The sequence below is a fragment of the Loxodonta africana genome, chromosome 10 (genome assembly GCF_030014295.1).
Source record: "Loxodonta africana isolate mLoxAfr1 chromosome 10, mLoxAfr1.hap2, whole genome shotgun sequence".
In the NCBI taxonomy this organism is placed as follows: Eukaryota; Metazoa; Chordata; class Mammalia; order Proboscidea; family Elephantidae; genus Loxodonta; species Loxodonta africana.
The window spans coordinates 13185844-13201053 of NC_087351.1; the positions used below are offsets into that span (position 1 = coordinate 13185844).

The window sequence follows — 15210 nt, forward strand, 5'->3', positions numbered from 1 at the left end:
GTCTTGCCCTATCTTTGTGAACGTTAGTGTGTCTGAACCCATCGTTGCAGCTATTGTGTAAATCCATCTCATGGAGGGTTTCTCTCGTTTTTGCTAACCCTCTACTTTACCAACCACGATGGTCTTTTCTAGCATTTGGTCTTTCCTGATGACATGTCCAAAGTAAGCAAGCTCAAGTCTCACCATCCTCGCTTCTAAGGAACATTCTGGTTGTATTCTTCTAAGGCTGATTTGTTTGCTCTTCTGGCAGTCCACAGTATATTCAATATTCTTCGCTAATACCACAGTTCGAACATGTCAATTCTTCTTCTGTCTTCCTTTTTCTATTGGAGGTAGGTGGCTGCAATTGCCCTAAAGGACAAGCAACCACTTGCCCCTGAGGGGAGTGGGTGATTGTAAACACACATGTCCTTATGTTCAGTTGGACACCGATTTATTTAGACCAGGCATGGAATACTCCGGTACATTGCTGTGGCTAACACCAGGCAGTGGACACAAATTAAGCTGGAAAAATGTTTGGGATGTTGACTCTCTTAAGAGGCTGCACAACTGTATGTAATGAGAGTAGTCCATATTTACTGCGTGAAAACGGGCGTGAGGCGGCTGTGTCAGGGACAGTCTGGCTGCCTCACACCCCAAAGAAGAAAAAACAACTCCTGGAGCAGACTCTACTCAAATGCAACTCTCAGGGCCCCTGAGCATGATGGGAGTTGTAGTAGAAACAGTGAGAAGCCACAGTTACCTGGGAAACAAATGGGCATTGTGTTTGGATTCCTAGGTCTGTGAGGAAGGAATGGCTGGGAAAAATTTTTTTTTTTTTATGCGCCAGGTACCCTTTAAAAGCCTTTAAGGTACATTAGCTTATTAATCCTCACAACAACCTTATAAGATCGGGTCTTTTATTATGTTTATTCCCCACTTTTCAGATGGGAAATTTGTAGCAAAGAGAGCAAGCACATGACCAGGATTCACCTGTGTGGCAGGCCAGGATTTGAACATGGAACGTCTGACCTGAAAGCCTGGGCTCTTAGCCACTGCGGACTTCCAGGGGCCAAACCTTGAGGTGTCACTTGATCCCTATGTGGCCTGAGGAGACCCAATAAATGATACTCATTTCTCTACCTGATTTTTGAACCCATGGAGAAATACAAAAAAAGTGTAGGGCAGGTGGGAGTCCAAAATACCACATTTATTATAGACAAAGCTGATTTTTTGTTGTTGTTGTTATGTGTTGTCGAGTTGCTTCCAACTCATAAAATCATAGCCACCCTATATACAACAGAATGAAACACTGCCCGGTCTTGAGCCCTCTCCATGTTATGCTTGAGCCCATTGTTGCAGCCACTGTGTCAATCCATCTCATTGAGGGTCTTCCTCTTTCTCGCTGACCCTGTATTTCACTAAACATGATGTCCTTCTCCAGGGACTAGTCCCTTCTGATAACATGTCCAAAGTAGGTGAGACGAAGTCTCGTCCACCCTTGATTCTGCAGAGCATTCTGGCTGTACTTCTTCCAAGACGGATTTGTTCCTCCTTCTGGCCGTCCACGGTATATTCAACATTCTTTACTAACACAATAATTCAAAGGCATCAGTTCTTCTTCAGTCTTCCTTATTCGCTGTCCTGCTTTCGCATGTATATGAGGTGATTGAAAATACCATGACTTGAGTCAAGCGCACCTTAGTCCTCAAAGTGACATCTTTGCTTTTTAATGTTTTAAAGAGGCCCTTTGCAGCAGATTTGCCCAACGCAATATGTCATTTGATTTCTCAGCCGCTGCTTCCATGGGCATTGATTGTGGATCCAAGTAAAATGAAATCCTTGACAACTTCAATCTTTTCTCTTTTTATCATGAGACAAAGCTAGTACCAGCTTCTAAATCTCAGAATTAGGTAGATTTCATCATTAAAAGCAAGGGCTGTACAGCCAGGTTGCCTGAATCTGCCTGAATCCCAGCTCTACCCCTCATTAGCTGGGTGATCTGGAATAAGTTATTTATCCCTCTGAGTCCCAGTTTCCTCGTTTGTAAAGTGGGGACAATAATAGTACTTTCCTCACAAGGTTGTTGTGAAGATTAAATGCGTTGATACACTGGAAGTACTTAGACTAGCTACTGGCACATGGTGATTGGCTATTATCATTATTATTAATTACTTAGACGTAGGAGGCACAGACACCTTGCTTGATTTCCCATGGGGACCTGCCTCTATAAATCTTGCTACAAGGAGGAGCAGAGCAGAAGTGTGCTTCTTGCAGGCAGCTTGCTCCCAAGAGAAAGAAAGAAGAAAGGGCAGGTTTGCATGTTCAGTTTGTCTCTGTAAGTCCACCAAAGGGGAGGGGAGAGGCCAGGAGTGTTGTGCTGCTGAAGCTCCCATCATTCCAAGTCATGTGTTTTCTCTAACACCTGTCCTCACTGACACTGGGCAAGGGGCCAGCAGCCTCCCAGAAGCCCTCTTCTAGCAGTCATTCTTTGCTGCCCAAGGGTCTGTTGTCAAGAAAATTTGGCTTAACGATTGGGGAGTTTTGTATGGTTTGTTTGCTTTCTGATTCTAGAAACAGGTCATGGAAGAAAAGACTGGGGGAATCTGATTATTTGACCTGGAGACTCCATGCATAATGCTTCCTAAAGAGAAGGGAAGGCAGTGATGTAACACTGGTAAGTGCGGGAGGAGAGAGTGTAAGTTATCTTGGGGACAGGTGCCTGGGGTCTCTTTTCTTTGAAGAGAGAAAGGCTGAAAGAGCAGCAAGTTATCCTAACTAGAATTATAGGCCATGCATTCTCCCTCTTGTGTTATTATCATTATGACTGTAATAAATAATACTTGATTGTTGAAGAAAAGTTCGGATTGGTTTCCAATGACCCTGTACCTTAAATAATACACTCTCTCTTAACTGGAGTTTGGTGGTGCAACTAAGGGTTACTTAGCCAGGTGCACAGCTTCAGGTATCTGTGGCGGTGGTGGTGGTGGGTTAGGGGCAGGGAAGTTTAGCAAGGCTGGTGCGTGGGAAGGCAGCTATCTCTGAAAGGGAAACCCGGAGAGTCTCTCTAATGCAGAGCCGTGAGGAACAGGTTTCTCTGGGACCATCAGTTGGAGGAAACTGGTGTAGAGGCTTATGATGCTCAAGATAATTCCCCAGCTCTCCCCTCTCTTGCCAGGCCATCGTGGCCCTGACTTTGCCATTAATCCACACTCTTATCTCTGGCAAGCCTAGGAATTTGGTTGTCAATTCAAGTAGGGCCGATCTGACCCGCATAGCCTAGGCCACACAGGGACTAACTCACAAGTCAGACTATGTCTTTAGGAGGCACAGTAGAGGGGCCACATCACCACTCTGGACTCCAGCAAACCTGGGTTCAAATTGTGACTCTACTTATTGTCTGATGTGTTACCTGGGGCCTCAGTATTCTCTTCTGTTAAGTGGTAATAGCCATTCCTATTTCTCACAGCTAGGTAAGGATTAGCTAAATGAGCTAAGCACCTAGTACAAAGTCTCGCCCGCAGGTATTCAGTGTATACATTCCCTTCCCTTATGATAATTATGGCTGGTGTTTTTCAGTCTCTTAATAAACACTGCGTATGGTGCTAAACACTTCATCTAGATTACCTCATTTAATTCTTAAATAGCCCTTTGAGATAAGTCCTATTATTAGCTCCATTTCTAGATGAGGGAACTGAGGCTCAAAGAAGGTAATGATTCCCACAAGGTCGCAAAGCTGAGATGTGGTAGAAGTGAGGCTCAAACCCCCAAGAGTCTTCCTGAGCCCAAGCTCTGAACCACTGAGCCAGAATTCCTGATGAAGAAGGCCATGTCTGTTGAAGGCCCATCTGCATAGTCATTCAACAGGCCACACTCTCCCCAGCAAACTCTGAGCAGAGAGTCAGATTATAGTTACAGCCAGAGCAATTAATGCTGGGGCTTCCTGTCTAGTTCTCCTTTGCCTGGAAGGGAAAGTTGTGGTAACCAGGGGGCAGGAGGGAGAGGCTGTGAATGCAGGTGAATGTGTACTTGTGGTTGAGGGTATAACCCCACAGCCCTGAGTGTTGTCTCCTAACCTTCACCGTTCTTGTTCAACGCCTGTCTGCCTCTCAGGACTCTCGGCTCCACAAGAGCAGGGATTTTTCTCTCTCTTGTCTATCTATAGATGTCTCCCCAGTCACATGCTCAGTGTCTGGGACTAGTAGGTGCTCAATAAATATTTCTTGAACTAAGAATGAGAGTCATATTGGAGATGTGATCAGAGAAGAGAACCGAGGGAACTTGGTTTTTCCTTCTGGTAGATCACCATAAAGGAGCCCTGGTGGCACAACTGTTAAGTGCTTGGCTGCTAACTGAAGGGTTGGCTGTTCTAACCCACCCAGCAGCTCCAAGGAAGAAAGACCTGACAATCTGTTCCCATAAAGATTGCAGCCTAGAAAACCTTACGGGGCAGTTCTACTCTGTCACATGGAGTCACTATGAGTCAAAATCAACTCGATGGCGTTTGACAACAGCAATAGATCACTCTAAGTGAAACCTGGAGGCTAGAGAGTTACCTGAAAGAGAAAGGAGTTTTATCTGGGCTCTGTCTCGAGCTCACTGATACGCTTCACTGTGGTGCGCCCTTATTCCCTCCTTTGCGAAGGGAAGCATGTGAACAAAAATGACTGTGAGGGCCCGTAGAACCGTAACACTTTATGCATGAAAAATTAGTCTTTGCCTGCCACTCTCTGTGTTTCAGAAAGACCTGCTACTGGCAAACTGAGAGAACAACATCATGATTTTTGCCAAAGAACAAGAAGAAAACTTACAAAGATACAAGAAATTTGAATACAGAGTGTTGATCTGTACTGTTTAGAATTTGTACAGGATGAATTAAACAGAACTTTAATTAAAAAAAAAAAAAAAAGATCGGCAGAGCCAAGATGGTGGAATAGACAGACGCTTCTGGCAAGCCCTCTTTACAACAAAGACCTGAAAAAACAAGTGAAACAAGTATATTTATAACAAGCTAGGAGCCCTGAGCTTGGAAGGTAGGCTTAGAAAATGAACTGAGGGGCAGGAGGAGGAAGAGACAGTTCAAAAGCAGAGAGGAGTTACCGGACCTGAATATTGGGGAGCCCTCAGGCACCATTCCTGGAGCAGCGGCAGCGGGCTGGTACTAGCATTAGGCCGCAGCTTTCTCAGGGAGAAGCAGCCAGCCACACAGCCTACTCACACCTTTGGAACCTGAGAAGAATGGTGCTTTCGGCAAAAGCTAAGTACTTGCGTATAGGTTACCACATCCTCCCACCCCCCAGCCGGCTTCAGCGACTGAATTCCCTGGGCCTCAGATAGGCCCTGTTGAGGACCTAGAGCCATCTTCCCGGCCTCAGAGAAGGAAAAAGTTTGCATTTGGGGGAAAACATAATTTGCCAGCTCCACTAACAGGGTAGCTCAGGACAGAAGCTTCTCCGGTCCAGGCATAAATGGTCTGTGGACTTTGAGCACCTTTCCCCCCTGCGTGGACCTGTGTGGGCCTATATCAGGAGAAGAGGCCCTTGTTGGCAGACTCCAACCGTTTCAGCTCTGTGGTGGAAAGGTGGGTGTTTGATGTTTGACATTGCTTTACCCTTTAAACAAGGTCCCCACCTACCCACATCAGGGGCCTAAGGACTGGGTAGCTCCACTCAGGTCACCCAGCAAACTGTGACGGGGTCCAAGGATAACTGGTACCTCCCAGTCCTTACAACCAAAAACTTTGGGTGCCCGTGGTCCGTCTGCAGAGCCCACCCACCTGTGCGCTCTAGGGAACAGGGATGCGATTTCCTCAGAGACACTCGGGGGTCGGTTCTCAACCCTCTGCCTTGTTCAGAGCGTGACCCCCTGCTGCAATCTGATACCGGTATATATGCCAATTGCCCCTGGCCCTCTAAGACTGTAGGACAGAGCCTGTACCACACACTTGATGATCAGCTACCTGGACACCTGAGCTGAATTCATATAAGAAAAGTGAATGGACTCCTAGGCTGATATACCTGATAACAGCTCTAGCCATTTGGGGACAGGACACCAGAGCTCCAAAGGAGAAAATAATCAAGCTAGCTCACTCAAGCAACCCATCTGGCCATATCAAAACAAAGCAAAGCAAGAAGCTACGACACAGTAAGCAAGCATAAACTAATACAGTAACTTATAGATGGCTTAGAGACAACAGTTAATATCAAGTCACATAAAGGAACAGACCATGATCACCAAAACAAGCTCTTAAAAAAGAATCCAGGGATCTTCCAGATGAAAGTGCATTCCTGGAATTACCAGAGCCAGAATACAAAAGTTTAATATACAGAACCCTTCAAGACATCAGGAAGGAAATGAGGCAATATGCAGAACAAGCCAAGGAACACACAGATAAAGCAATTGAAGAAATTAGAAAGATTATTCAGGAACATAGTGAAAAGTTTAATAAGCTGGAAAAATCCATAGACAGGCAGCAATCAGAAATTCAGAAGATTATCAATAAAATTACAAAAGTAGACAACTCAATAGAAAGTCAGAGCACCAGAATTGAGTAAGTAGAAGCCAGAATTTCTGAACTCAAAGATAAATCACTTGGCACTAATATATTTGAAGAAAAATCAGATAAAAGAATTTTTAAAAAATGAAGAAAACTTAAGAATCATGTGGAACTCTATCAAGAGAAATAACCTACAAGTGATTAGAGTACCAGAACACGGAAGGATAACAGAAAATACAGAGAGAATGTTGAAGATTTGTTGGCAGAAGACTTCAAAAAAAAAAAAAGCTCAAAACAGGGTAACAGCAACGTTATTACATAAAAGAAGACAACCTTAAAACAATAAAGAGGGACTAAGAAATGTAATCATAGACCTTCCATATGGAGAGGAAGATATGGCAATACAAAGAAATAAAACTTAGTTTTAAATTTAGAAAAATTGGGGTAAATAATAAGATAACTACAAAGGAGACAAACTATCCTACTCATCAAAATAAAATACAAGAAAAAAATAGAGACTCAGCAGAAACAAAATCAAAAATGAATATGAGGAAAGGACAATATATAAAGATAATCTACTCAGCACATAAAATTAAGTGGGAAAAAGAAACCATCAACAACACACACAAAAAGACATCAAAATGATACCACTAAATTCATACCTATCCATAATTACCCTGAATGTCAATGGACTAAATGCACCAATAAAGAGACAGAGAGTGGCAGAATGGATTAAAAAACACAATCCGTCTACATGCTGCCTACAAGACACACCTTAGACGGAGAGACTCAAAGAAACTAAAACTCAAAGGATGGAAAAAATTATATCAAGCAAACAACAATCAAAAAAGAGCAGAAGTGGCAATATTAATTTCTGACAAAAGAGACTTTAAAGTTAAATCTATCATAAAGGATAAGGAAAGACACAATATAATGACTAAAGGGACAATATACCAGGAGGATATAACAATATTAAATATTTATGCGCCCAATGACAGGGCTGCCAGATACATAAAACAAACTCTATCAGCACTGAAAAGTGAGATGGACAGCTCCACAATAATAGTAGGAAACGTCAACACACCACTTTCGGTGAAGGACAGGACATCCAGAAAGAAGCTCAACGAAGACACGGAAGATCTAAATGCCACAATCAACCAACATGACCTCATAGACATATACAGAACACTCCACCTAACAGCAACCAAGGTATACTTTCTTTTCTAGTGCGCATGGAACATTCTCTAGAATAGACCACATATTAGGTCACAAAACAAGCCTTAGCAGAATCCAAAACACTGAAATATTACAAAGCATCTTCTCTGACCATAAGGCCATAAAAGTGGAAATCAATAAGAGAAAAAGCAGGGAAAAGAAATCAAACACTTGGAAACTGAACAATAGCCTGCTCAAAAAAGACTGGATTATAAAAGACATTAAGGATGGAATAAGGAAATTCATAGAATCCAATGAGAATGAAAACACTTCCCATCAGAACCTTTGGGACACAGCGAAAGCAGTGCTCAGAGGTCAATTTATATCAATAAATGCACAAATCCAAAAAGAAGAAAGGGCCAAAATCAAAGAATTATCCCTACAACTTGAACAAATAGAAAGAGAGCAACAAAAGAAACCGCCAGGCACCAGAAGAAAATAAATAATAAAACTTAGAGCAGAACTAAATGAAATAGAAAACAGAAAAACAATTGAAAGAATTAACGAGACCAAAAGCTAGTTCTTCGAAAAAATCAACAAAATTGATAAACCATTGGCCAAACTGACAAAAGAAAACAGAAGAGGGAGCAAATAACCCAAATAAGAAACGAGATGGGCAATATTACAACAGGCCCAACTGAAATTAAAAGAATCATATCAGATTACTATGAAAAACTGTAACAAATTCGAAAACCTAGAAAAATGAATGATTTCCTAGACACACACTACCTACCTAAACTAACACAAACAGAAGTAGAACAACTAAATAGACCCGTAACAAAAGAAAAGATTGAAAAGGTAATAAAAAAAACTCCCAACAAAAAAAAAGCCCTGGCCCAGACAGCTTCACTGCAGAGTTCTACCAAACTTTCAGGGAAGAGTTAACACCGCTGCTACTACAGGTATTTAAGAGCATAGAAAAGGACGGAATACTCCCAAACTCATTCTATGAAGCCAGCATATCCCTGATACCAAAATCAGGTAAAGACACCCCCAAAAAGAAAATTACAGACCTATATCCCTCATGAACTTAGATGCAAAAATCCTCAACAAAATTCTAGCCAATAGAATTCAACAACATATCAAAAAAATAATTCACCATGGCCAAGTGGGATTCATACCAGGTATGCAGGGATGGTTCAACATTAGAAAAACAATTAAAGTAATCCATCACATAAATAAAACAAAAGATAAGAACCACATGATTTTATCAATTGATGCAGAAAAGGCATTTAACAAAGTTCAACAACCATTCATGATAAAAACTCTCAGCAAAATAGGAATAGAAGGAAAATTCCTCAACATAATAAAGGGCATTTATACAAAGCCAACAGCCAACATCATCCTAAATGGAGAAAGCCTGAAAGCATTCCCCTTGAGAATGGGAAGCCTACAAGGATGCCCTTTATTACTGCTCTTATTCAACATTGTGCTGGAGGTCCTAGCCAGAGAAATTAGGCTAGACAAAGAAATAAAGGGCCTCCAGATTGGCAAGGAAGAAGTAAAAGTATCTCTATTTGCAGATGGCATGATCTTATACACAGAAAACCCTAAGGAATCCTCCAGAAAACTACTGAAACTAATAGAAGAGTTCAGCAGAGTATCAGGATTCAAGATAAACATACAAAAATCACTTGGATTCCTCTACACCAACAAAAAGAACATCAAAGAGGAAATCACCAAATCAATGCCATTTACAGTAGCCCCCAAGAAGATGAAAGAGTTAGGAATAAATCTTACCAGAGATGTAAAAGACTTATACAAAGAAAACTGCAATACACCTGCAAGAAACCAAAAGACAGCTATAAAAGTGGGAAAACATACCTTGCTCATGGATAGGAAGACTTAACATTATAAAAATGTCTATTCTACCAAAAGCAATCTATAGATACAACGCAATTCCGATCCAAATTCCAACGACATTCTTTAATGAGATGGGGAAACAAATTACCAAGTTCAGATGGAAGGGAAAGAGGCCCTGGATAAGTAAAGCATTACTGAAAAAGAAAAGCAAAGTGGGAGCCCTTACTCTACCTGATTTTAGAACCTATTATACCGCCACAGTAGTCAAAACAGCCTGGTCCGGGTACAACAACAGATGCATAGACCAGCGGAACACAATTGAGAATCCAGACATAAATCCGTCCATCCACATATGAGCAGTTGATATTTGACAAAGGCCCCAAAGCAGGTAAATGGGGAAAAGTCAGTCTTTGTAAGAAATGGTGCTGGCATAACTGGATATCCATCAGCAAAAAAAAAATGAAACAAGACCCATACCTCACTACATGCGCAGAAAAATCGCAGAAACGAGCTCAAAATGCATCAAAGACCTGAATATCAAATCTAAAATGATCAAGATCATGGAAGAAAAAATAGGAACAACTTTAGGAGCCCAAATACATGGCATAAACAGTATATAAAACATTACTAACAATGCAGAAGAAAAACTAGATAATCGGGAGCTCCTAAAAATCAAACACCTATGTTCATCTAAGGACTTCACCAAAAGAGTAAAAAGATTACCTACAGACTGGGAAAAAGTTTTTAGCTATGACATTTCTGATCAGTGCCTGATCTGTAAAATCTACAGGATACTGTAAAAACTCAACTACAAAAAGACAAATAACCCAGTTAAAAAATGGGCAAAAGATATGAACAGACAGTTCACTAAAGAAGACATTCAGGTAGCTAACAGATACATGAGGAAATGCCCAAGATCATTAGCCATTAGAGAAATGCAAATTAAAACTACAATGAGATTCCATCTCACTCCAACAAGGCTGGCATTAATCCAAAAAACACAAAACAATAAATGTTGGAGAGGCTGTGGAGAGATTGGAATACTTACACACTGCTGGTGGGAATGTCAAATGGTACAACCACTTTGGAAATTGATTTGGCACTTCCTCAAAAAGCTAGAAATAGAACTACCATACCATTCAGCAATCCCACTCCTTGGAATATATCCTAGAGAAATAAGAGCCTTTACAGGAACATATATATGCACACCCATGTTCATTGCAGCACTGTTTACGATAGCAAAAAGATGGAAGCAACCAAGGTGCCCATTAACAGATGAATGGATAAATAAATTATGGTCTATTCACACAATGGAATACTATTCATCAATTAAGAACAGCAATGAATCTGTGAAACATTTCATAACATGGAGGAATCTGGAAGGCATTATGCTGAGTGAAATTAGTCAGTTGCAAAAGGACAAATATTGTATAAGACCACTATTATAAGAACTCAAAAAATAGTTTAAACAGAGAAGAGAATATTCTTTGATGGTTACGAGATGGAGGATGGAGGGAGGGTGGCAAGGCGGTACTCACTAATTAGATAGTAGATAAAAACTATTTTAGGTGATGAGAAAGACAACACACAATACAGGCAAGGTCAGCACAGCTGGACTAAATGAAAAACAAAGAAGTTTCCGGAATACACTGAATGCTCCGAAGGCCAGCATGGCAGGGGTTTGGGGACCATGGTTCCGGGTGACATCTAAGTCAACTGGCATAATAAAATCTATTAAGAAAACATTCTGCATCCCACCTTGGAGAGAGGTGTCTGGGTCTTAAACGCTAGCAAGCGGCCATCTAAGATCCATCTATTGGTCTCAACCCATCTGGGTAAAAGGAGAAGAAGAACACCAAGGACACAAGGTAATTATGAGCCCAAGAGACAGAAAGGGCCACATAAACCAGAGACTACATCAGCCTGAGACCACAAGAGCTAGGTGGTGCCCGGCTACAACCAATGACTGCCCTGACAGGGAACGCAACAGAGAGCCCCTGAGGGAGCAGGAGAGCAGTGGGATGCAGACCCCAAATTCTCGCAAAAAGACCAGACTTAATGGTCTGACTGAGACTAGAGGAACCCCAGTGGCCACGGCCCCCAGCCCTGCTGTTGGCCCAGGAGAGGAACCATTCCTGAAGCCAACACTTCAGACATGGATTAGACTGGACAACGGTTGGAGAGGGATGCTGGTGAGGAGTGAGCTTCCTGGATCAGGTGGACACTTTAGACTATGTGGGCATCTCGTGCCTGGAGGTGAGATGAGAGGGTGGAGGGGGTTAGAAGCTGGTGAAATGGACACAAAAAGAGAGAGTGGAGGGAGAGAGCCGGCTGTCTCATTAGGGGCAGATTAACTGGGAGTATGTAGCAAGGTGTATATAACTTTTTGTGTGAGAGACTGACTTGATTCATAAACTTTCACTTAAAGCACAATAAAAATTAAAAAAAAAAAGATTATTTCAGAAATAGATCATTTCAAAGAGAGAGAGAGAATGAGAATCAGCGCTGCCTCCCCCATGCTGGAGGTGAATTTTGTAGAGATTTGATGCCATCCAAGGCCCCCCTCCCCTCCCCCATCACACTGGAGAACAGAGGCTGACAGAGCCACGGCCAGGAAAATTCCCGAAGTGCCCATGTGGGCAGCTGAGCTGTGGGGAGGTGCTGAGTGGGAGGACGTCTTTGAGGGGAAAAACCCAACCAGCAACCAGCAACCTACTCACCGGAGGTCTCTTCCAGACGAACTGGACGGGGAACTTCTGGCTATAAAAGAGAGAGGTCTCATCCGGTGGGAACTCAGGATCCAGATACAGAACGTTCTTTTCTAGACATTTCTTGTGTAGCTGCTCAAATGTCTTCTCTTTCACTCCGATAATCGGAAAATTGCGGCTGATGATGGCCGAATAGATGCCGCTTGAATTTCCACCCCCAGCCTCCGTGGTCTTGCCCTGGGCTGGGTGGAGGATTGGTCCTGGGGACCTGGGCTCAGCCCCAGTCCGTGGGGCCACAGACGCGCTGATGACAGTTGGCATGGCAGGCAACTTGGGAAGGAAAGGTTTTTTTTTTTTTACAGAAAACAAGATACAGCTACCTCCAAGGGAAGGAAGCTGCTGCAAAGGGGAAGTTGAAGTGATTCTGTCATCTGAGAGCAAGATGTCCACATCCAGTTCAAAGTTCAAAGCCCATCAGAAGGTCGTCCAGCTTACATCCAGCTTGAAAACAGATTCTTCCTGAGGAAGGGGCAATAAAGGATTTCTGAAGCAATTTTTATCTGAGGGGCTCTTACCAGCAGCATGCATGCCAGAGGGAGAGAAAGAGAGTGAGGGTTGTGTTTCAGTGGCCTGAAGATGCTTGAGCCAGGAAAACTAAAAATAGACATGAAGGAAGAGTGTGAGCATGAGAGCGAGAGGGGCTAGCTTGCGGCTGGCTACAGGGCAGAGAGAAGGCCTGGCTAGGGACGTTTCTGTGCTGTCATTAGGTGCTGGTGTTGTCAGGAACTGAAAGGGGATATCTGAGTACCTCGAAGTTTGAAAATCAGCAAAGAACTGCTGTTGTGTTATTGAATAGGCAGTTATACAGACTATCAGATTACTGGCTGCCAAATTAATGGAAAGTGGTATTGAAAAGGGTGAATGTAAGATAATGAATTCAGAGGAATATTCTCAACTTTTTTTTTTTTTGCAATTTGACAATATATATTAATCAAATCCATCTTGTATACCATATCCTTCAAAAACACTCGTACATGTACACAAGGTAACACTTACAAGGCTGTTCATTGCTGCATTTGTAAGAGAGAAATGCAATCAAGGTGTTGGCCAGGCTGCATTCCTTTCTGGAACTCAGGGTTCTTTTCTAAGATCACATGGTTGTTGGCAGAATTTAGCTCTTTCGTGGTATGGGGCTGAAATCCTCATTTTCTTTCTTTTTAACAGTTTTATTGAGATATCATTCACATATGCAATTTGCCCATTTAAGGTGTGCAACTCAGTGGTTTTTAGTATATTTACAGACATGTGCAACCATCACCACAGTCAATTTTAGAACATTTTCATCGCCTTAAGAAACCCCATATCCTTTAGCTATCACCCGCCTATCATGCTACTCACCCCCGCCCCCACCAAACAACCACTAACCTATCTCCTGTCTCTACAGATGTCCCTTGCTAGGCATTTTTGAGAGCATGGGTTTTACTTTCCAAAACTCTAGGATCTCAGAACATTGTTCAATATTGAATTTGGCATCTCTTCTAGAATGTTCTCGTGCCAGCATTCAGCGGAATTTATCTGGGTAGAAATACCACTCGGCCGAGTCCTTGGATAGGAAACATCCCTGCATCTCCTCTCATCCACTTGACCTAGCCACATCTTATCTCTCCCCACCCCCAAAATAAACACTGGGGCCAAATACACCAAACACACAGGATATACATTGAGTATTCAGGCATCCCACATAAGGCATTTGACCCAGAAACTGTAACTACACTGGCCATCAAGACCAGCAGGTCATACCGTGAGGAGTTGGTTTCAGGGCTCTCAGATGGCAGCATAAGTGGCTCTGAGGAAGAGAATCGCCCACCTGACCTCTGCCTTGGGTTCTACTATGGGCAGCTGCTCTGTGGGATGTAAGGAGTTGGCCCCATTCCAAGTCTGGCTGACCAGAGGCTTGTTTCCAGACCACAGCCATGCCTGCTCCCTGGTGACATCTCACAGGCCAAGGTTAGAGGCTGTGGGAGAAGGCAGGAAGTAACAGCAGAAGTAGGCAGTAGCGCCAGGTTCGTGATCCTTGGGGTTGCAGCCTTGAGGAAGCCCGTGCCTAGGGCTTGTAGGAACTGCCAGTGTACCCTCCTAGCCCTCTGTGAAAATGCCCAAGGGCTTTTACCTCTCTTGGAGAGGCAGAATAGAAGGCTGACTTCTTAGGTTCAAAGTCTGGGTCTGCCGCTTACTGGCTGTGCCTGTGTAACTTTGGGCGAGTTACTTCTTCCTTTCTAGGTATATCTTAGTTTTCTCCCCTATAAAATGCGTGTAGTGATAGTCATTCCGTTATTGGGTTGTTGTAAGGATTAAACAACTTAATTTATGTAAATCATAGTGCCTGGATTGTCTTACCAAAAACCCTGTTGACATCGAGTTGATTCCGACTCATAGCGGCCCAATAGGACAGAGTGGAACTGCCCCATAGGGTTTCCAAGGAGAGGCTGGTGGATTTGAACTGCCAATCTTTTGATTAGCAGCCAAGCTCTTAACCACTGCGCCACCAGGGCTCCAGATTGTCTTAAGCACTCCATAAAAGTTGTTGGAGAAAACTTGAATTTAACATTACATTGGATTAGATCAGACAGAACGATACATTCACACCCCGATGCAAATCAGCACCCACTCTAAGCGCTTACTGCACGTCTCCCAGGAGTCCAGGGCAGGGACGGGCTCAATGTGTCCAGGCCCATGTGTAGACAGCACCTTTATCAGAGGCTTGCCTACCTGCCTGAACTAAGACAGCGTCTCACTGACTGACTTCCACCCCCAACTCACCAGTGGCATGAACGGCAAAGCTGGGGTTCCTTCTCCCAGCAGCCCAGTGCTCTCTTGTTGTTGTTGTTGGCTGCTGTTGAGTTGGCCTCCGACTCCTGGTGACTCCATAGACAAAGAAATGGAACATCGCCCAGTCACCTGTCATCCCCATGACTGGTTGCAGATCAGACTGTTGTAATTCAAAGGGTT

General features: G+C 43.1%; 1 protein-coding gene across 2 annotated transcripts in view; it reads right to left on the reverse strand.

The window, feature by feature from the left end:
* Window positions 1-12751, reverse strand: part of CAPN3 (calpain 3) — a 54891-nt gene extending 42140 nt beyond the window's left edge. For both annotated transcript variants that reach the window (XM_064292109.1, XM_064292108.1), the window contains exon 1: window positions 12214-12751. In XM_064292109.1, coding sequence (XP_064148179.1) covers window positions 12214-12522 — 309 coding nt within the window. In that variant the 5' untranslated portion in view covers window positions 12523-12751. The remainder of the gene's footprint in view (window positions 1-12213) is intronic.
* Window positions 12752-15210: the final 2459 nt, after the last annotated feature.